The sequence below is a fragment of the Priceomyces carsonii genome (genome assembly GCF_900007245.1).
Source record: "Priceomyces carsonii strain CBS4050 genome assembly, scaffold: Debaryomyces_carsonii_scaffold_3, whole genome shotgun sequence".
NCBI lineage: Eukaryota > Fungi > Ascomycota > Pichiomycetes > Serinales > Debaryomycetaceae > Priceomyces > Priceomyces carsonii.
This window is the reverse complement of record NW_026946676.1, coordinates 1,499,034-1,521,331: the sequence shown is the minus strand read 5'-3', so window position 1 is coordinate 1,521,331 and position 22,298 is coordinate 1,499,034. Positions and strand designations below refer to the sequence as shown.

At 36.9% G+C, this 22,298-nt stretch overlaps 12 protein-coding genes across 12 annotated transcripts; 5 read left to right on the top strand and 7 right to left on the bottom strand.

The window, feature by feature from the left end:
- Positions 1-214: 214 nt before the first annotated feature.
- PRCAT00003346001 (uncharacterized protein) lies at positions 215-412 on the top strand (the record flags this gene model as incomplete). Its single annotated transcript, XM_062953267.1, has 1 exon — positions 215-412. The coding sequence occupies one exon, from the start codon at positions 215-217 to the stop codon at positions 410-412; it is 198 nt and encodes a 65-aa protein (XP_062810086.1).
- A 20-nt stretch (positions 413-432) lies between these two features.
- Positions 433-1,644, top strand: PRCAT00003345001 (purine-nucleoside phosphorylase; the record flags this gene model as incomplete). Its single annotated transcript, XM_062953265.1, has 1 exon — positions 433-1,644. The coding sequence occupies one exon, from the start codon at positions 433-435 to the stop codon at positions 1,642-1,644; it is 1,212 nt and encodes a 403-aa protein (XP_062810085.1).
- Positions 1,645-1,821: 177 nt separating this feature from the next.
- Positions 1,822-3,342, bottom strand: PRCAT00003344001 (guanine deaminase; the record flags this gene model as incomplete). Its single annotated transcript, XM_062953264.1, has 1 exon — positions 1,822-3,342. One exon carries the CDS (start codon positions 3,340-3,342, stop codon positions 1,822-1,824), a length of 1,521 nt encoding a protein of 506 aa, XP_062810084.1.
- A 1,284-nt stretch (positions 3,343-4,626) lies between these two features.
- SSR1 (Ssr1p) lies at positions 4,627-5,295 on the bottom strand (the record flags this gene model as incomplete). Its single annotated transcript, XM_062953263.1, has 1 exon — positions 4,627-5,295. One exon carries the CDS (start codon positions 5,293-5,295, stop codon positions 4,627-4,629), a length of 669 nt encoding a protein of 222 aa, XP_062810083.1.
- A 625-nt stretch (positions 5,296-5,920) lies between these two features.
- On the bottom strand, positions 5,921-8,962 carry PRCAT00003342001 (uncharacterized protein; the record flags this gene model as incomplete). Its single annotated transcript, XM_062953262.1, has 1 exon — positions 5,921-8,962. The coding sequence occupies one exon, from the start codon at positions 8,960-8,962 to the stop codon at positions 5,921-5,923; it is 3,042 nt and encodes a 1,013-aa protein (XP_062810082.1).
- A 766-nt stretch (positions 8,963-9,728) lies between these two features.
- MAC1 (Mac1p) lies at positions 9,729-10,838 on the top strand (the record flags this gene model as incomplete). The annotated part of the gene is made up of 1 exon (XM_062953261.1): positions 9,729-10,838. One exon carries the CDS (start codon positions 9,729-9,731, stop codon positions 10,836-10,838), a length of 1,110 nt encoding a protein of 369 aa, XP_062810081.1.
- A 275-nt stretch (positions 10,839-11,113) lies between these two features.
- On the top strand, positions 11,114-14,422 carry PRCAT00003340001 (uncharacterized protein; the record flags this gene model as incomplete). Its single annotated transcript, XM_062953260.1, has 1 exon — positions 11,114-14,422. One exon carries the CDS (start codon positions 11,114-11,116, stop codon positions 14,420-14,422), a length of 3,309 nt encoding a protein of 1,102 aa, XP_062810080.1.
- Positions 14,423-14,518: 96 nt separating this feature from the next.
- PSF3 (DNA replication protein) lies at positions 14,519-15,049 on the bottom strand (the record flags this gene model as incomplete). The annotated part of the gene is made up of 1 exon (XM_062953259.1): positions 14,519-15,049. The coding sequence occupies one exon, from the start codon at positions 15,047-15,049 to the stop codon at positions 14,519-14,521; it is 531 nt and encodes a 176-aa protein (XP_062810079.1).
- Positions 15,050-15,233: 184 nt separating this feature from the next.
- On the top strand, positions 15,234-15,980 carry PRCAT00003338001 (N-terminal protein methyltransferase; the record flags this gene model as incomplete). Its single annotated transcript, XM_062953258.1, has 1 exon — positions 15,234-15,980. One exon carries the CDS (start codon positions 15,234-15,236, stop codon positions 15,978-15,980), a length of 747 nt encoding a protein of 248 aa, XP_062810078.1.
- Positions 15,981-16,032: 52 nt separating this feature from the next.
- On the bottom strand, positions 16,033-17,289 carry PRCAT00003337001 (uncharacterized protein; the record flags this gene model as incomplete). The annotated part of the gene is made up of 1 exon (XM_062953257.1): positions 16,033-17,289. The coding sequence occupies one exon, from the start codon at positions 17,287-17,289 to the stop codon at positions 16,033-16,035; it is 1,257 nt and encodes a 418-aa protein (XP_062810077.1).
- A 798-nt stretch (positions 17,290-18,087) lies between these two features.
- Positions 18,088-18,729, bottom strand: CUP9 (transcription factor CUP9; the record flags this gene model as incomplete). The annotated part of the gene is made up of 1 exon (XM_062953256.1): positions 18,088-18,729. The coding sequence occupies one exon, from the start codon at positions 18,727-18,729 to the stop codon at positions 18,088-18,090; it is 642 nt and encodes a 213-aa protein (XP_062810076.1).
- A 1,756-nt stretch (positions 18,730-20,485) lies between these two features.
- EXO70 (GTP-Rho binding exocyst subunit) lies at positions 20,486-22,291 on the bottom strand (the record flags this gene model as incomplete). Its single annotated transcript, XM_062953254.1, has 1 exon — positions 20,486-22,291. One exon carries the CDS (start codon positions 22,289-22,291, stop codon positions 20,486-20,488), a length of 1,806 nt encoding a protein of 601 aa, XP_062810075.1.
- Between the last annotated feature and the right edge of the window lie 7 nt (positions 22,292-22,298).

Sequence of the window (22,298 nt, the reverse complement as noted above, 5' to 3'; positions counted from 1 at the left end):
TGTAAATACTTTTAGACCGCTAGGCCTTGAAAGATTAATTGAATGCACTGAGCAGCATATTTATGATTGCTCTGTTTCAAATCTTTCAAGGGTTCCGACTTGATGCCGCGGGTACTAATTTCAACACTGGATTTTCGAGCGCCATCTAATCAAGTGATCAATTACCTCGAAAAGGGGGCCGCATCAACCTGTATTGGGAATAAATTTCACGTTTATGGAAGCTGCTAAACAAAGCAAAAGATTTCATTTGGGCCCAATCAGCAGCTCATACTTGAATGTCAAGTCTGATCCGGTAGAGCATGCAAGGTTGACGGTTGCGATTGAGGCGGAGATGGGGGTTACTCGAGTATTAAACCAGAGCTTTAGGACTGAAATTTCTTTGATATTTGCAATTTTGTCTTATCTCGATTAAAACTCCCCCAACTGACGACAATGAAGGTTTCAAGAATCTTGGTTTCTGTTGCAATTGCTTCCATTGCAGTTGCGCACCCATTGGATGTCGTTAAGCGTTACATCAATACTACCGAGTTGGAAGATGATATCCCTGATTCTTCCAAAGGCGACGCCCAGACTGCCTACGGAAAACCTTTTGCAATCTACCAACCAAAAGCATTTATTGTTTCAATGTTCGAATACGAAAGAGAACCATGGTTGGATGCTTTGGATTTTGCACACAATATAAGTATTCCAGGATTGTCACCTTTATATCCGGATATCTACTGTACTACGAATTACACCGTTTGTCAAGTGACAACAGGGGAAGGAGACATCAATGCCGCTGCTACTTTGTCTGCCTTGACTTTGAACCCATTATTCGATTTGACCAAGACTTATTGGTTAATTGCCGGTATAGCTGGAGGAGAGCCTAATTATACAACCCTTGGTAGTGTTGCATTCGCTAAGTATGCTATTCAAGTTGGCTTGGAATATCAAATTGATTATACCGAATACCATAAAACAAATCCGAATTGGACGACGGGATATTTTGCATATGGAACTGATAATCCATGGACATACCCTGGGAACGTTTATGGTACTGAAGTTTTTGAGTTAAATGAAAGTTTAAGAAACAGAGCTTTCGAATTAGCCCAAAAGGCCACATTAAATAACGGTACTCAAACTAATGCAAAGTTTAGAGCCAAATACACTGAGAAAAAAGCAAAGTCATTTCCATCAGTCGAAAAGTGTGATTCTTTGACATCTGATAATTACTTTACAGGTAAAGTTTTGAATGACTATTTTTCAAAGTTCTCATCGATGATGACAAATGGAAGCTCTAAATATTGTACTACTGCTCAAGAGGATAATGCTTCTTTGGAAGTATTCACGAGGTCTCAAAAGCATGGTTTAGTTGACTTCGACAGAATTGTACTTATGAGAAGTGTCTCTGATTTTTCTAGACCACCGCCATCATTAGCTAACGATACGGTCAAATTTTTCACTAAGACTAATGAAGGTGGCTCAATAGCTGCAGTTGAAAACTTGGTGAACGCTGGATTTCCATTTATCCGTGATGTTGTTCAAAAATGGGATAAGATTTACTCATCAGGAAAGAGATTTCCATCTAAGAACTACGTCGGTGATATCTATGGCACCTTAGGTGGAATTCCAGACTTCGGAAAAGAGAGCTTTGAAGAAGCATAAAATACCCCTTCCACATTTTAGGTTAAAAACATTTTCTTTCTCCGTTAGCTGTTTACATTCGAATCTCTTATATTACTATTGAATATTAGCTTCTTTATTTACTTTCATGTATATTTTAAGACCTGAAAGATCCGGTAGCATTACTAATGATAAAAATTATTGCAATTTATGTGCTACTTACGGCCCGTTAATTAGAACCCACTTATCATTTTCTTGGTCGAGCTTATTGAATACCAACCTACCATTACACCAAACTTTGGAACAATTGCGATCATCGCCACTGAATATCCACTTTCCCAATAAATCATACATTTTCTTTTTCTTAAGATCTAATGAGTCAGTCTCTAGAGGTTTCTGCCATTCGAAGACATCAATGTTAGAACCCGAATGTTCTAAGTCGATAAGCTGTACATCAAAGGCCTTGCCAAGTTCAAAAGATCCTATCTTATCAGATAATCCAACAGCATTCGCACCAGCTTGAGTTGCCATGAAAATGCAGTCAGAAATTGATAATTTGTCCTTTTCCAGCTTTGTCCTTATAGCCAAATGATGACTTACCAAAATTGAATATTTAATTACTCCTAATATGCTTGATTCAAATCCACCACTAACATCTGTACCTAATGATACGTTTATTTTGTCCTCGTAAAGGTAACGCCTAACCGGTGCTTCTCCACTCGAGATAAATGTATTAGAGGCTGGACAATGGCTTATGGAGCAGTTTTTTTCTTTGATAAGTTGTCTTTCGTCTTCGTTTAAGTGAACACCGTGAGCCAAAATAGTGGACCTATTGAGCAAATTATGTTTCTCATAAACCAGAGCATAATTATCGCAGTCAGGGTATGCAGCTTTTACAAGTTCAACTTCTTTTTCATTTTCGCTAATATGAGTTTGAATTGGAAGATTATGCTCGTAGCTCAAGGTCCCTAAATATTTCAACATATCTCTAGAACAGCTAAGAGCAAACCTTGGAGTGACTATAGGCTTGACTAGAATCTCTCCTTTGGGGTTGATCTCATTCAAATGAGATATGATGGTTCCCATGGACTCCTTACAAGCATCCAAACTCTCTTCATACTCTCTATATTGTTCGTTATGATCCATGCAAACTTTACCTACAAAACCTCTTTGTCCCAACTGTAATAATAACTCAGCAAACAAGTTTGTAGTTTGAGGATCGATTGTTGTAAAATAAGATGCACATGTCGTACCGTTTTGAAGAGTTTTTGCAATAACCTTGGAGTAAACATCCTTAGCGAAGCTTAATTTGTCTTTGGAATTCTTATCAGTATACAAATTTTCTAAAGGAAAGGTGTAGGTTTTCAACCAGTCCATTAGTTGGGTATCTAAACCAACGCCAATATTTGGATATTGAGATGCATGTATATGAGTATCAACAAATCCTGGTAAAAAAAACTTAGTCTTGTCTTTAGAGTAATCGACGAAATTGATCTGCTTTCTGTCGTACTTGATGCATGTCTTCAAAGCTTCAGCCTCAAATAATTCCAAAGCCGAAGCCCCCTCAGCGATATTTTCTCTTATAAAATCTATTTTTCCTAATGAATTGACTCCAATCAAGGTGTTAAAGTGGATTTCTAATTCACCAAGCTTTGGACTGTGGATAAAAGTACCATGATACAAAGTATACTGGATGGCTTGTGTTGCTTTCGTGACGTATTCATTCATCATTGATGGCATTTTGTCTTTCTTATATATTAGGTACAAGTCGGACAGATGATAGTATAGTTCACAATGATTCTTACTCTTGCACAGCCGATAGTATTTCGCTAGGAATCTTCTAGACCAAGAAATATTTTCCTTTTGCAAGTATTTAAAGGGATTTGATTCAAAATTGAATACTAATGTAGCCTTCTATTTGTAACTTATCAGGGTTTGTTGATATTACCCTATAATTGTTTCGATGAAGCAACAGCGGGAACTCAAATAAGATTAATTAAGGAAAAATGGTAGCCTATTTATATATTTGACAACTCTTACTTGCCTCAGAAGTGGAATAATAAATATTGTGGTGTTGATCTACTTTAGCAACTGGGTTTCGGAATTTCCGAGGAGCACTTACTTCAATTATTGGGGTCTGACTGATGTTGTACACAAAGACAGGGAAAATGTCTGAGGGTTGCACCGAAGAACCACTTGAAAAAATAAGAGGCATCTTCCATAAAACGTACACTGTAACGGGTATATGCGCTGACTACTGTCAAGCCACTTATATTTCTTTCATGAAGCTAAGAGAAGAAGTTGTGAAAATGTGATGTTCAGCTTTGACTTATTTTAAACAAATTTCTAAATACGAATTTGACTTGTACTTATTGAATTTATAGTATCAAAGCTGGATGACTTTCCTAAACTCGTAAACTTTCGTGAACTTCTTGCTTCTTACAGCTTTGGTTTTCTCGTTTCTAACCGATCTGATTCCTTCAACCATGGTGTGTTTAAAGAGGCATTACTGAAAGCGGCACTATTGGACGCAAGCAAATATCGTACTGTTAGCGGGCCGTGTCAGGTGCCTTATTCCAATGTTAGGTGGTAGAAGAAAGTCAAACCATTATATTCTCGGGAAGCTCCGTGGAACAACCTTTCAACTTATTGCGAAAAAAAAAAAAGACAAAAAAAAAAACATCAACTGAGCAACAACATAACGTACATATTAAGCAGGGGAGCTTATTCTTCGCTAACTACATACTTCAAAAGATTATTTGATTTAAGATATTTCCACGAAGAGTCGTTTAGCTTATTGGATATTTGATAATCAAAGCTCATATCTCTGTTATTTCTCATCCCTTGCGTATTTTTTTTCATCAAACTGAACTTCTAACGTTTTATATACCACTTCTATCTCCACAATCTAAGACCCAGACAGATCAGTATTAAAATCTTTCAATATCGGAACATTCATAACTCTCCGCTACAGTTGGCGTTTTATTTATCCCATAATAATATGTAATTGGTATCCTATTTAACCTATAAGAAAGCACCCATCAAACCGACTACGATAGCACCAAATGAAATAACCTTAACTGCACCTGAGTCTTCAGATTGTACAGTAGGAGCCTGCGTAGATTCTACTGAGGATGTGGCGGATGTTTCAAGAGTCGATGGTGCTTCAGAAGCAGCAGCAGATGATTCAACAGCAGCAGAAGTTGAAGCAGCCCAGGTAGATTCAGCTGCAACAGAAGAGCCAGCTGCTTCTTGCTTAGAAGAGGCAGCTGAGCTCGAAGCAGCATAGCTTGCAACAGCGGAGCTTGAGCTTGAGCTTGAGCTTGAGCCAGAACTAGAACCAGAACTAGTGCTAGAACTAGAACCGGAGCTGGAGACAGACGAGCTTGAAGATTCTGCTGAGCTAGAGCTAGCTACTTCAGAGCTTGAACTGTCGTTCGAATAGTCAGAGCAGCTAGATTTGAGTGCAGAGACTGCGTCGCTACTGCTGCCATTCGGACATATGCTCTTCAAACATGATTCGATGTCGTCGTATGACTTTGAGCATAAGCACAGTAAGTCATTCAATCCACTGCACGAAGATTTCTTTTCAACCTGACTAACACAGGCCAATAAACAAGCTGGAGGAGTAGCTAAAGTACTTGAAATCAATGATGCTAACACAGCTAAGCTAGTAAGTTTAAGAGAAACCATTTTAAAACTAAACGATAGACTTTTTATTCAGCTCCACTTTAAACGAAAACGAAAACGAAAGAGCAACTGTCTATTTGATATTCAAAATGACTTAAAGCAAAGAATAAATATTCAAAACGAAAGATCCAAAAAAATTCGGCAAAGTAATTCCACAGAAAGAGCGAGAAAAACAAAAATATTAAAAATAGAGCCGACATTACGACATTCCCCTTTTAGGTATGTAATTTATACCAAAAGTGATTCAATATGCGTCAAACGACATGACAATTGGGAAAAGATCGATCCAGATCCGTTGAGTGAAGAGCAATATGTCGTCGATTATGTAATCCCCAAAACAATCAAGTCGAGATCTTATTTGTATACGCCTGTACTTCTAGGCACTAGCATGCAAAAGTAAACAAACTATGTTATTGAAAGAAAATTACACATAACTTACGTAATAGCTAGGTCAGAATACTAATCACGTTTGTTCACAATAATCCTGTCTACGAATGAGTAGCATTTTTAGTTGCAAAATCATAGCTGCCTAGATGCGAGCAGGAACTAGCAACAATACATTCCTTGTTCTTTAAATATAATATAGATCCGTAATTTGTCGCTTTTGCAATTATGACTGAAGAATAGCTTAAAATTTGATAGTTGATTTCAAACCATGCCCATTGTAAGTCAACATTGATTCAAACTTGTCTAGCTTCAATAGAAAGTGAGCCTCGACATCTACATATAGTTGCCCATTGACTGCTTTTCTAAGAATATCCATACCAATACCTTGGCTGATTTTGATCGGAATATTGGGAGTCTTTTGGATCCCCGGCGCTATCATCAAGTACTCTCGCTTAGAAATTGATCCCAACAAGTTATCTTCATATTTTGCTTCCGCCTCATAAAGCTCGACAATCAACTCTGCATTCTCAATGGGATTGTATAATGTAAGTTGTATTTCAGAGGTTAACAAATGTATTACTGCTTCAAGCAAGAATGGACTTTGATGTTCTTCAGTATCGTTTCCTTGAGTTACCAATTCATTGTTCTGATAAGCTTGTCTGCTATACTTCAAAATAGGAACTTCAATATTAGTTACTCCTATTTGATTTAACATTTTGTTTAATTCACAATTATTTAGAACAGAAAGATTAAATATGTCAACGTGGACGATATTACCAGATATGTAGTCACTTAACAAAGAGTCAAGTATAGTATGTTTTGATATCAATTCAGTGGGCGTATTATACAAGTCAAGCTCAGCCTGAATACTTAATGCTTCTGATGAAAGAAAGAAATCTTTGAAACCGAAGCTTGCTACTTTGGTATTATTAGACTTTATACCCAAAGTAATAGTTTCGCCCGGTAAGTCAACAATGAAATTCGTTGGATTAGTTATCCTTATCTTTATAATTAGCAGAGCTTGCATCGGGTTAGAATCGACAAAAAGAAGTTCATCAATGGTTACATTCAAGTTCTTCAAAATTTCGTCAGGTTTATGGAAGTCAAGCTGAGATGTAATATCCATTTCTTCGAAATCAATTCGATTAAGTTTCAAGGCTCCAATTGGAAGAATGAGTTCCACATCTTCCAATTCAACTTTTGCATATAGAGAGTCGCTAAAATTAAAGTTACAGATTTCATTTAGAATATTGCCTAAGCTTTCAGAATTCAAGACTTCAATCTTAACGTGGTTTAAAAGCAAATCGAATTTGAGAAAACGTAAGACATTATTAATATGCACATAGTTGAATTGGTCAGACCAACCTTGAAGTAAGATTGTCTCATCGGAGTCAAGCAAGCAAAAATAATGCTTGAACTTTGAAATGCTAAACTGTATATCAATCTGATTGTCAATGATAATCGATGCATTGGTATTTACATTAAGACTTAATAAATCGTTAGGAATGTTCAGCGGAAGTTCTAAACTTAATGCATCAATTTCATAACCTGTAATCGAAAGGTCCCTTCTTGTAACTAATGCGTCAACCTTATAATTAGCATGATTCAACAAGTAATAGAGCCAATTTTGCATTTTGACCCTTTGATATTTAGAGGCTCTTATGTAAACGCTCAACACATCTCCGTTCATATAATCTTGAACATATTTATTGAAAATACTGACGTCAGTATTGTTGCAACGTTTTAATAAAGGATTAGGGATGCTTCTTAGATCGCCATGAAGATTTATCACAATTGGAGATTTCGGTTCGACATCAAATACTTCAGTCGCCCAAGACCCAAGTTCTATTAAGTTACCGCTGCAATCTAAGATTAACAAGTCCCAGTTTATTGCTGGAAATGTCGCAGAGAGTGTCAATCCTCGCTCAAGCACAATCTGAGTAGACAACTGTATAGAAAAGTCTGTAGAATATGTTTTCATGTTTTTGACTTTGATAGGTGGGAATATTGAACCTTTATCTAATGAAATTACTTTTTTGAATCGAATGTCCTGTTTACCAAAGCTGAATAGCTTACTTTCAATCCAAGGGTGTATCTCAGCCTCAACTTCAAGCTCAAATGTTTGCTCATCAAGGTTGTTTACTAATTCCCATAACTTCACCATCTCAGTTTCACGTATCAGAGTCTGACTTATGAAGTCAATTTCAGTGAGTCTTCTGTTCATCACATCAACTGCAACCTCAGGTTGTATTAAATCTAATATATGAAAGTAACAGACTTCTGATTTAGCTGGCTTAGCATAGACTTTCATTGCATCACTAGGCAAAAGCACAATGACACCTACTAATGCTGATCCAAACTTTAGCATATTTCGGTAGAATATATTATGAACATTATTATAGTTAATGTATAGTGTTCCAATAATATGAGAATCGATACCCCTATCATTCAAATCCAATACTGAGACACTTTGAAGGTTAATTTCACTGAAGTCACTTACAAGGGTATCCACCTTTTTTAAAGTTGTATAAGCGAATATTGTAAACAACACTAGTATAAGCACGATAAAATGAAATAGTTTTGGGTGACGGAAGTCTAAAGCATAGGCACAGAGATTCCTGAATGAAAACCCTGATGCTCGAATGACTTTATAAGAGCTCACGGTTGCAGAGCTGCGACGTGAAGGTGGGAGTAGAGGCAGCAATTCATCCGCACCATTAACTGGAACAGGTGGTGTTATCTCTAAAATGCCATCACAATGCAAGTTGCCTTGATAATCATGCCGATTGGGTCCATCAGTTTTGCTGATCGAAGCCTCGTTAGAGCTTAGTGACGGTCTCCTTATCAGAAGTGAATTGTCATGATTTAAAGACAAGGGCCTCGTATTTGTAGTAGACTTATTCGCTCCAGTTGGATTGATTTCTTTTACGGACATGGCAATGTGATTGCTGTTGGGTTTACCATCAAATCCATAAGTATCCTCTAAAGAGTTATCTTGAGGTCCCCGATATTTGTGAAGCTTGCCGTTAGTAGCATTTTGGTCAATTCTTTTGTTCTTGAGGTTGCTATTTGAGAGTTCTTCTTCTTCTTCTTCCTCTATTTCCTCTTCTTCTTGAATTGCATCATTGCTACTTCCAGCAGTGCCCGATCTCGATCCATTATCCAAGACGTCATAATCTCTCTCACGCTCCTCTGCTAAAAGCAGCTGTTGCTCGTGTCGTTCAAAGGTATTTGGAATTGCAGCGAGGAACCCATTTTTTAACTTCCTTAGTAACATGGCCATTGCGGGTCTCAGTATATCCAGTAAGATGACCTTAGTCTACCAGGCCTGGACCACTATAGGAAGTTAAGAACTTTTCTTTTAACGGCACAATTGTATAATAAGTAGATACACCTTTTAGCCCCGTTGCGAAAATAGCATGAGAGATAAGATAAATGACCAATATGTGTGGCGGCTATATACCAGTAAGAGTTTTCTCTAATATATATGGGTTGGCATTAACCATCCTATAAGATATCACTACAGCCTAACTTTCAGAGGAATTAGTGGTAAAGATGTAGACGCATGTCACAAGGAAGATAAATGAAAGCTAAGATATGAAGAGTTATAATAGCAATGTAACCTTGAAAATAGCTCACCATCTGAAGCTCGATTTTTAAATAGGAACCTAAAAGTATAACTTTTGAATGATTTAGGGTTATCTATTATGAGTCTTTCAAAATTTCTAATAAATGTCAACTATCTCCAATCTATATTGCCTTGATTTCAGATTTGAGGTCAACGTCTATGCTTATAGCTGATATATACAATTTCAACCCAACTCCTGTTGAATAGACTCAAACTATCAAAGCCGATGACCATGATAGGATTCTCAAACTTTAATGGAGTACTGTCGTTAAAAAACTTTCATATGATGAAATGTGTTTTTAAACTGCTACCTAGCAGTGACAAATTGAGTAATTAATTTTGCTCGTTGTATCGTAAATCGAGTATCATTAGCTCAATTTTTTTTTCTTCACTAGAGTATATCACAGATGTCATTTAACAAATGATTCTCATAGACGGGGTCAAATTCTCGTGTATTGAATGCATTCGTGGGCATAGGTCATCTAGGTGTCGTCATTGTAATCGTCCGTTATTACAAGTTAGATCGAAAGGTAGACCCAATGTTTACGCAAACGGAAACCCCAACCATAGGATCGCTGTATTTGCAGAAGAAGTTGCCTCTGATGAAGAAGATGGCACCAAAGGAGATAGTGGATCTGGGTGTCATGGAAATCCTGTTGTTATTCTAAAAGCTTCGCTGAAACAAGTCATGGACCTCACTGACGGACTGATTATTGGACCTTACGACCAAACAAAAGCAAACATAAATTCATCTTCTCGACCTCCACCTCCTGTGGTGAGTAGTGAAAGCTTTATAAATTCCACAAGCTGTTGTAGTGGCTTGAAGCTGAAAACAGACTGTGGATGTGCACACAATAATTCGAAGAAAACTATTAATAAGTCTAGAATATTAAAGACATACCTAAAGAATAGGATGATACAGAACCGCCAGGCTGAGGATACGCAATGGACCTTTATAGATCATTCTCAGGAGATTAAGAAGAAGAGCCCAGAAATTAAAAGGGAACCCAATAATGAAAATGAAAAGTTTTGTGTGTTTAGTATACCTTCATGTTCTATTCCTGGATCATGCGGCTGTGATAGCAATTGCACCTGCGCTGGCTGTACTGTTCATGGCAATGTGAACTCAGCTACAAACGAAATTAACGAACTTCTTTCAAACGAGATCCTTTCAACGAAATATGATCCTTACGACAATATAACTGCAAACAATCGAAGCATATTTAATGGTCATGATAATGAGATGAATGAGCTGAGTGTCTACCCCCACAAACTATTTGATAATATTCCCTACTCAAAAGCTAGTGCCAATCCTGAATTTCTCGCGTCTGGTGAGGTGGAGGTCCCAAAACTAGAGAACGGTGACTTTTCTAATTTCAACGCCTGTCAGTGCCATCCCGAAAATTGTGAATGCTCAAACTGCGAAACACACGGCATCATTAACGGACTTAAGCTAGATGACTTTTTCAGTTCAGCATTCGATTCAACCGTATCGGCACAACTTGAGAATCATTCAAGTTTCCGTAACTAAGATTGTACATAGTGTTTTCAACTATTTATGTAAATATTTCTTTCTTTTATTGACTGTGAAACTACGACACCATAATTCCTCGTAAGAGACAGATTAGGATACACGATTTTTCTTTTATTGGTGTGGGCCTGTGGTCACTTTTCTCCAATCTATGGAGAACTATCATAATATGTATGTACTGGGCACGTGATTTTTCAATTTTTATCGTTGAGCTTTAATTTGAAGGACATAAACTAAACATATATTTAATAGGATAAAGGGCAGACTCATTTGAGATGGTAGAAATGGAAGAGCCTGTTGATGTATCTTACTATTTAGGATCGCAGGTGGCGCAAAATCAAAACTCTCTCGATATACCTGTGACTAATGGTGAAATCGTTAGTATTAATTTGCATGATGAATTACCTGAAGACCCTAACGAAATCATAAGCTTTTTAGAAAATGAGAGCTGTCCCTTGAAGTTCTGGATTTCCATTGCCTTGGCGTATAACTCTCTTAGCAAGATTGATGAGTCTTTTGAGATCGTGAAAACAGCAATCGAGTCGAAACAATTTCTGCAAGAGGATATATCGTCTCTTCATACTCTCAAGGCATGGTTGTACCTTAAACTTGTCAGCCAAGGTATAAACAAAGAAAAGAATTTATCTGATGCTTCAAAGGAGTTAAATATGGTTGTGGGAGGTCTGGGAAATGATGTGTCCTTCCTATCAGCGCAAGCGGTTTTACATATATTTAAAGGTCAGCTTGAGAGGGCTCAGGACATTTTCGAACGCTTAATCAAAATAAACCAGAGCAATTGCTTTGCACTCCTAGGTAAAGCCCAAATTCTTTTGAAAAAAACCAAAAACTACTCAGGAGCGTTGAAAATTTATCAACAAGTACTTGTCTTAAATCCTTTAATGCGGCCAGACCCAAGAATTGGTATTGGGTTATGTTTCTGGTTTCTCAAAGATGAAAAAATGGCAGTCCAGTCTTTTGAAAGGGCTTTGGATATTGACCCAGAAAATCTCAAAGCCAAAATATTACTTAACTTGGCACATTTCAATAATAGTTTTAACAATTCACTAAGCGATGATGAGTTTATTAAAAATTATGAACAATGCTTGCGAGAGATCTCATCGAATTATGAACTGAGTCCTGAAGATAGTGTGGTCTTATTAACTTTAGTGACTTACTACTTTTCTAAAGAGGATTATACCTTGACGGAAAAATTACTTAATAAGATTGTTTTTAAAGTTACTGGCAGCTCAAACTTGGTGAAATTCAGTAAATTTTCCCAGTTATCAAAGTTCGAATCAATTATTTTATCTCAATGTGCATTTTGGTTAGGTAGAATTTCTTTCATTAGAGCCGATTTTACGCAATCTCAGAAGTTTTTTCATGAGTCTATCAAGCTAGATGAAAACAATTTACTTGCAAAACTAGGATTGGGCCAATCACAGGTTAGTCGGGGATCTATTGAAGAAGCAACTATTACTTTTGAATCAATTTTGAAAACGAATCCTAAATGTCTCGAAGTCAATTATTCTCTTGGATTACTTTATTCCGAACATAAATCAAGAAAAAAACAAGAACAAGCTATTATAATACTCGAAAGATATTTGAGATTATCTAACAATCGTGGGATCTCTTCTTCAAAGAATGATGAAGGATTGGAGTTTTTGAATAAGGAACCTGTAGCTTTGAACGCTTATTTAGTCTTGAGTAAACTCTACGAGAATAGAGATATTAATCAGGCATTAAACTATTTGAAGAAGGCAATTGACTCCAGAGGAGAAATGGGACAGGAGGCACCTTTAGAGGTCTATAATAATATAGGAATTTTCAACTTCTTAAAACACAATACTGAGGATGCCTGTTTTTATTTTAGGGAGGCTCTTAATAAGTTGGGTTTGTCTAAAACCTTCATCTCTGAGGATGGTCAACCTGACTTGTATTTACCAGAGGACCTTAAGGTGACTTTAAACTTTAATATAGCCCGATCTGCTGAAGCTGATAATGAAGTTGAGTCTATTGGGACATATAAGGCAATATTGAAAGAATGTCCCAACTATTTCTCTGCAAAATTAAGGTTATTGTTTTTGGACTGTATTTCATCTAACAATTCTCCGAAGAAGGATATTAAAGATGAAATCGAACATTTGTTGGAAGTAAACGCATCGAATATAGAAATCCGCTCTTTTTATGGATGGTTTGCAAAGAACTTCGGTAAGAAGTTGGGCATGAAACCTGATGCAGACACTAATCATCAAAAAGAGACATTAGTTGAGTACGATTCACATGATTGTTATGCATTAATTTCGTTGGCTAATATATATTGTTTGATGGCAAGAGACATCAAGTCGTCAGGGGCAGATGAGAAGAAGAAGAAGTATTATATTCGAGCAGTAGAGTTATTCGCTAAAGTCCTTTCGGTTGATCCTAAAAATGTATTTGCCGCACAGGGTTTGGCGATAGTCTATATTGAAAACAAGGAGCTTAACAAAGGTTTGGATATTTTGAGAAAAATTAGGGACTCACTCGATGACTTATCTGTTTATTTGAATTTGGGCCACGTATTGGTAGATCTTAAGCAATATGGTAAAGCAATTGAAAGTTACGAAATAGGATTGGCAAGATATACTAATGGCTCCGATCTGAGAATATTATCTTTTCTTGGAAGAGCTTGGTACTTAAGAGGCGTTTCTGAGAAAAACATTTCTGCCCTTAAAAAGGCACTAGAGTTCTCTGAAGAGGCTTACGAGAACTTCAATGGATCAAAATCTTCTCTAAGATTTAATATTGCGTATGTTCAGTTTCAAATTGCTGAGGTTATTACGAAATTGCCAATTGAGCAAAGAAATGTAGAAGATATCAAGGAAGCCTTAATTAATTTGAATTCCGCAATTACAACCTTGAATTCTTTGGCCTCAGACGATGAACCTTACGCACCTTATCCTAAGGCTGAGCTTAAAGCAAGGGCAAATCTTGGAACAAACACCTTACTCAACCGTTTGAATTCGTGCTTACAAGAAACTACCGATAATATATCAAGCATAGAAAATAGGTTGGAAGAGGCTAAAAGATTCAGAGAAGAGGAAGAACAAAAGAAATTGAAAGAAGAGGAGGAACATTTGGCCGCCAGAAGATTGAAAGACGAAGAATTAGCAAAAGAGAGGGCGAAGTTACAGGAGCAAGCTCAGCAATGGGCTGAGGAAGCTAGAATGGATGTTGTGGTGGATAAGGAAGACGATGGTTTATTCGATGAAGAAGTTGCAAAGAAATCAGTCAGTAAAACAAAGTCACGCTCCAAATCTAAGAAGAGTCGTAAGAAGGCAGTGGTAGATGATAGTGAGGATTCAACTACGTCTGAGTCTGATATAGAACCAAACAGTAAGTCTAAACCAGAAAATGCAGGAAAACTTAAGAGGAAAGGTGAAGTTGAAGCTGATGATAACGTCCCCTCCAAGAAAAAGAAATCTTATTTATCGAAAGAGATTATAGAGGACAGTGATGAGGATCTCGATGATGATTTGTTTAACGATGACAAAGAGCAAAATAATGTTGCAAACGATCTAGAGGAAAACAAAGAAGAAAATGTATAGTTACTGAGTCGATAATCAGTGTCATCAAATAATGTTCATTAATATATATTATTACTTTATTTAGTTGAAACGTACTATTCTTTTGATATATATACGTTATTCTTGTATCCATTTTCTCATTTGTCTATTGGTATCAGAAGTGACTCGTAGTAGCTTTCTCTCAAATTCGTCCAAAGAGTACACGAAGTCGTTATTTACCTGCTTATTGGCATTATTGGCAAAGTTGTATATCTCAAACGCTCTCTCCCTCAACATTTCCATTATTATTTGTATGGTTGAACGATCCTCAAATAGAGCACACCATTTCTCTGCGAGTTTGTAATAGTTGGGCATTATCGAATGCAAATCGACGCTCACAGGGCTTGTCTTGATAGCATTTGTAACACGACTATTGACAAAATCAGGCTCTGATAAGTCCACAAAGCTCATTTCAGATTGCTCCAGAACTCCACTCACCGCCAAAACTTCCGCTAGCCACATTGGGATTTCTATTTTCGTATCCTTTGCAAGCAGCTTCCCTGGGTTTCCCTCTAAGTATCCCAACCCCGGTATTGTCATATTAAATCGACAGGGAATTTTCTCAGAGTCAGCTAGTATATCGTCAATGTCGTAATAGTCAGAAGTCATCTAATTACAATCTTAGAAATATAATGTATAGATAATGTTTACCGTATTGATAGGACGCGATCGAAACTATTTTTCTCGGTTTGAGTTGTATAAATTTATTCTGTTATATTGAGATTGCGATGAGCACGCTTTAAGATTTATTCTGATAATCTTCGTGTACTATTCCCTTAGGAACGATAAACGAATGCCGGTGAAGGTAGCTACGAATGAAGACATTTTAATGTCTGAAAATGATAAGGCTGATACTAAAATCAAATATGAAGATGCGATTGAGTATTGGTCAAATGTTCCAGCATCAGTAAATGGTGTGTTAGGGGGGTTTGGAGAACAAACGCAGGTTCCTAGGGTAGACATAGTCGGTTCATCAACATTTTTAAGAAAACTTAAGACAAGAATGGAATGTACAGAAAACCAAGGCAAGCTCACTATAGAAATGGGTGCTGGAATTGGCCGAGTTACGAGAGACCTTTTGTGGAAAATCAGTGATAGATGTGATCTCTTAGAACCAGTTGTTCCATTTCTAAATCAAATGGAAACTGAATTGAATATGGTCCGTGAGCGAGGGAAATTGGGTGAAATTTACAGAATGGGGATGCAAGATTGGATATGCCCTCAAGCAAAAATTGGTAAATATTGGTTGATTTGGTGCCAATGGTGCGTTGGTCAGCTCCCTGATGTGGAATTTATAGAGTTTTTGAAAAGATGTAAAAATGCATTGATGGAAAATGGAACTATAATTGTTAAAGAGAATATTGCGCCGGAAGAAGACATTTTTGATGAGACTGACTCATCGGTCACTAGAAGCGATGAAAAATTTAGATTTTTGTTTAAAGAAGCTGGGCTCAAGTTAATTGCTAGCGACTTACAGAAGGGCCTTCCCAGAGAATTGTACCCCGTGAGAATGTATTGTCTAAAGTCTATAGTGGAGTGATAATGGTATATATTTGTGTATCATGAAGTAAGTTCAATTCAGGAGATCTGCTTCATTCAAGATCATCATTATAGATCTGCCTCATGGCATGAACCTTTTCGTACAAAGAATTCATGTGAATATCATCATTTCGTAATCTCAATACAATGTCATCATGGTCCCACTGCTTTTCTTCATATTTGTAGATTTTTTCCTTGATGGCCACAAGGTCGTTGTAATAATCGATATTTTGATTAATTAGGTCATCCTCAAATTTTGGAATCTTTGAGTTCTGTAGTAAAAATTCTCCACCGGTATTATCGAATATGTTTATGATTAATGCAATTAAATGTAATAGTTTATTTACATTTGATGAATACAGAGTTGACAACTCTGCGAGATTTACTGGCGTTTTGCACAAATTCTTAGCTGAGCTTCGTAGATGATACTTAATAGGATTATTTTCAATATCATCGCACAATTCATACAACCAATTTAAGTCGAACTCATTTCCTTTAGGATAGGGAATCAATTCTGCATAAGTCCACTCGCCAAGAGTATCGATTGCCCTTTTGAGTAAGGAGTACTTCGATGTCCCTGAAGGGTATCTATCAAATACGGCCCGCTTAAGCTCATTGCTAGGTTCTGGGAAGGAATTGAATTGCTCTTGTAGTTGAAGTGAGATTTCTACACTCGGTACCTCTAATTTATACAATATTCCCTTGATATTTCCCCAATGTACGAAACTTTTAAGTGCAACTAAAACTTCGTTAGATAGCAATGCCTCTTCTCCGAAATATTTCTCCACGAAAAACCTCAAATACTGACCTTCCAACTTCGCACCAACGTGATGGTCCGTATGAATAAAGTTTAATTTAGAGCTGATCATCAAATCAACTCCCATTGATATATGCTTAGGCTGCACACGATTAAAAAACTCAATCGCCTCCAGGCTTGTTGCCATCGGATTGAACTTTGCATCCTTCAAGTGAACAACCGAAGAGTTGATTTCTTCATACCAACCATTGCGTTCTAATTCACTGGCAAAGCCAACGATAGCCAAGCATAGATCTGGAAATCGATTCAAAATAGCACCGTCGTCAATGTTTGATAAGATGAAATAAGAGCTTGCAATGGAGGCATGCATTTGTAGGTCTTCTGGACATATGACTAAATGTCTTTCTTCTTCTCTTATTCTGCGAAAGCTATTGTCGACAAACCTATATTTTCTTCCTTTTTTTTGAAACTCCAATCTATTTAATTCATCGATAGAGCTGAGAATGGATTCCGACACCAGAATCAAGGCATCTGATGGACTAACCACAGTCATTTCCTAGCGTGATAAAACTATGAACAAAATTTCTCTAGCTGGAGAGAGAAATATATTTTGTTGACGTATACGTCTTCAATGACCGATATAGTAACTGTAAACAAATATTAGCTATCCTGTCTCGATTAAAGTATATTGCCCTATTAGGAAGTCAACGCTTTCATGCATTCTACTCAGGACCCTAATAAAGTTTGACGTGAGCACTGACTCTCTTGTTCTACCTATCCAAAACATTTTATTTAACCTATTTTTTCTTTTCATGAATATTATGTCATGAGACAGCGGCGATTACCGTACATAGCTCGAGCAGCACTTAAAGATAACAGCAAAAAAGGTGCAACTAAAATAAATTTAGGAAAGACACATTTCCGTATACAGGATCTCAGACGACTCAATCCACAAATTGCCCCTGGATAACGTAGTTGCCGTACAATAGAATGGAACATGAAAACAATGAAGTCTGAGGTGCGAATGGAAACGAGATGTACTTATTGTTGGGAACTTAATTAAGTGATCGTGTGGAAACAATAACTTTCTAGAACTTGAATATCGTAGATAAATTTGCGTAGTTACTCAATGTCATGCAATACATGTCAGGCACATCCGAACGCTCCTAATATACCGGTCATTCTTGGCAGTCGTCATGGAATGTTACCAGCTTTGAATATTACAAGTTGATCGGCGATTTTTAAGTTTGAAGAGAGCAAATAATACACCTCTTTAAAATTAACATGCTAACGTACATTAAAACTTTAACTACTACAAGAATCATTAAATAATGCAAAACGAATTGAAACCTTATCCAGAAAGCTTTTTCTGTTCTTTGAGTACCTTAACTTTCCTTCGACGGGCATTTATGAACCAGTTAGAAAGTTGCTGTTGGTTCAAACCAGTTGAAACCATTAATTGGTTCTTTTCGAAAGAATTAGGATATGGGTGATTTAAATGCTCGTTTAACCACTTAAGTAAAATATATGTAGTTTCTCTTGGTAAATTGTTCCTGGTTTTTCTTCTTAGTGACTTTATATCTGGACTTCCATTACTACTCAGAGTCAGAATTGAAGCTGACTTGTAAGGTTGACGCACCAGAGATATAGGTGGAAGCAGCAGCGGTACATTTGCAGTTTGTATGTAACTAACTGAAGGTTGGCTAGATGCGCTCTGTGGTGGCAGCTGCCTGTGGTATTCATAATACTTATAGTTATGCTGGTATGGATCTGTTGTGTACCCGTAGTTAGCATATGACACAGATGGACCATGAACAGGTACAGCAGAGGCCGCAGCCATTGCTGTAGTGTGTAATGGTGGAATTGAACTCACCGTAGCAACGGGAGGTGGTGTATTCGCCTTGTTCATTAAAATGTTTGATATGGGAGGCAAGCTCACCTTATTACCATGCTGCATCATCTGTTTGCCGTCAACTAATCTTTCCAAATTCATTAACGGTTCTTCACTTTATATTTATCTTGATGAAACCCATGTTCAATCGCAATTTTAAGTTTGCCTTGAAATGTGTACTAATATATATTCGAGTGTCAAAATCTAAAGTATTATCTTTAATTTCTTGGAAATCTAAATGTCAAGCTGACGTTTCAGAGACGGTGCAAAAACCGGGGTCAACTAATCCGGTTGCGTCCGCATACACTTGCAACGCTTCTGATCTACCATAGATCTGTAAGTCTACAAAAAGGATGTTTACCTCAAGTGAAAAACAGTTCTACGCATCAGCCAACTTTAAGTATCAATTCTCATAAATACAAGAGCATTCAGCTATACCTGCCAAGTAGTATCAAAATGCAATCGAAAATTTTAATTTAACAGTACTAAGTAATCAAGGATATTTTGCACGTGCCGCTTCCGTAATGGATGGGGGCACTTGCCACCTGTCAGTCAAAGCCCTCGATGAAGTCCGACAGTCAACCGGAACGCGCAGGGATCAGCGAATTTTGACACAAGATTCCTAAAATAATTATTGACTGACTGAAATTTTTTTGGGCAGAACAATTATTATCACATAACAATACACCCGCAGCGAAGCGCCGTCCGTAATGACAGTCCCCAATTACGAGTCTGGCATATTTAACAAAAAAGGACGTCTGCATATCATGTTCAATGCAACGTCTGGCTAGGTCTGTCTTGTCACGACAGAAGTATGCTGGGCGCCAATCTTAACAAGCCCGCGAGATATCGTGCGACTTAGTTTTAAATATTGAACTTCTATTATAATAACACTACTGGATGAGCACATTCACCATTGGCTTCTGCCACTCATATACATTCAAATGGTTTTCTGCCTTGGATTCTTTTACCGCGTAACATTTAATCTAAACGGGACTAAGACAAGGTTACATCCAAGAATCTGAAAATCACAAGGGATCGTTGCGATCCTATTCTGGAAATTCCTCATCTAGTACGTCGATAACATCAAGGGCTCTGAGCGTTTGATGAAGGAACTACATCTAAAAATTAGAATTCTTGACTACAAAGATTTTCATTTGCTATGCAGGTGAACCCTCCCATACATGTAATATTTTGTCAGATTTTAGATAAACATCAGTACTCTATATTCAGATTTGTCATTAAACCTGCTCCAAATTTTTAGTACTGATGTTCTGATAGTTTGATGAACTGATATGGACTTCGACAAGAGGGATGTTCTGTCGTCAAATATTCACTTAATGTAAGGCTTGGTGACATCTGTGTCAAACGTTCACTTAGGAGGTGATGCCAAGACATCAATGCACAAATTGCCACATATGTGAGCTTCTCCGAGGGCGCCCCTGGTCGGTAAGAACACATGCGGGTTAGCGGCATTAACTTGAATGGCAGCAGGTTTTGACGATCCCTGTTACAACTGTGACGTGAGCGCCGAGGGGATCTCGGGACAACTTGCTCGGTGTGTATGCGGTCCTTGTAAAAGTTTAATAGTGTCTTTCTTGAAATCACAGGGCTCTCAAAATCTTTGCGTCGTGTAGACGGATTAACTTACTTTTGATCATATAGTGGTGCAGCCAATCGTCTACAAGGCTTGCATAAATATCTAAATGTACTTAGGGGAAGCTTTGCTCTACACAAATATTATCAGAAGCGCTTAGTCATTAAGATTGTTGTGTTCTTTATCTAATAATCAACACATATGAAGTGAATTACACAAATGAAATATTTTTGAATGAAGCTAAAGGTCGGTTTTAGACAGCTACTTAAGTTTGTCATTTAGCAATCTCTCAAACAGAATTTTATCGTACTTCACATACTTAGCCTTATTTTTGGTGAATTCACTGTTAGCATATTTGTCGTACAACTTGAAATACGCATTTAGTATAAGCTTTTTTATTTCATTACCCAAATAACTCTTGAGATTCACGTCAGTTATATTGTATTTCTCATAGTTTCTTAATGCTTCTTCAAAGGATTCATTAAAGTTTTTAAATAGATCTTTGACCTGTTCTCGTTCCTTATTGGACATACCACTACCCAGAGAATGAGATTGAGCGTGTGAGGTCGTGATGCTTGTCATATCTCTTATTATAATGTAGGATGCATAGTTCCAATCATCTAAGAACATTTTGAGGTATCTATTCTTCAACTTGTTCATTCTCTCAATTCCCAAATTACCTAAAGCATCGAACAATTGCTGCGATCTATTCACAATTCCTTCGATTAAGATTAGATCCTTGAGCAAGTAAAATCCTTGAGTACTTTTCTTGAGACTAACTTCACTTTTCAACTCAATCTCGATACTGACTATGATAGCATCTATCAAATCACTGTAGTAACAACTCAATAAGAAATCTGGAGATGATTCATCAATACCTTCAGTCGCATTTGGAATTACCGAAGTGTATGTACTAACAAATTTCACAGGGGGCTTGATCAGGAGCCAATCTCCCAATTTGTATCCATATATAAGTTGAATCAAAGAGTTATGAAATTCACTTATTTTTCTGATTCTTGAGATTAATTCTACAGTAACCTCAGGAATGTTCTTGTCGTTGAGTTTGTCCGCAGAAGTTATTTTATTTTCAATGAGTCGCACCACGTCTTTGAAAATTGATGACGAATTTGACACTAACCTGTTAAATGAGTCGTTGAACTTAATAAAAACTGGGAAGGAAAGCTTGATATCTCTCAAATATGCCTCTAAATCAAGCAAATTAGATATAAGCTCTAAAATCATAACTTCATTGGACATTATTCCATTGGTGCTTATGAAGTTGTTAAACTTACTTACTATGTCATTATAATCCGAGTTTAATCCACGTTCTATGATATCTTTGAGTATTTCAGAATCCAATTGAACTCCACTCTTATTAATCTCGCTCAATATAGCAATTTCGTTATCTATGCATGCAATAAATTCAGTATTAAATTTATGCATTCCATTAGTTCCTTTCTCGTAAGGAGCTGATGATTTCACTGACACGTTCTCGTACGGTTTGACAGCTTCTGTGAATTTATTGGCCCTAATTCTTATGTAGTTCTTTAAAATATAGTCAGAATTGTCGTTCTCAAAGTACTTTATAATCATACAAATCTCTTTGATTTTATAGTCAGAACTCAGACAAAGCTTTTGAAAATAGTTTTGCAATTTCAAGTCAGATTTATCAATTAGCGTTTCGAAGTTTATCATGATCCCTTTAAAGTTCTTGATGTGGGATTTCATTTCATGTAAAAGTAGTTTGGATTGCGATAAACTAGTAATAAACTTCTTTAACCCGATGAGCTCAATAGAGTTATTCAATATCGATTCATGGTTTGAAGTTAGCTCTGCATATCTACTAACATCCTGCAACATTGCAAGGCCCTTGTCTATCTGCTTCTTGTTATTATTCAACTTGTTTACATCCTTTAAAATGGGTTTAATTTTTGTTGATGCTGTTGAAGTATTAGTAGAAATAGAATATAACGATTTCGAAATCTGATTAAACAAGTCTTTTGACTTCGTTAAATTTTGATTGAGGACGGCAACATCAGCTTCGTCAATATCAACTTTAAACGACATATCTTCC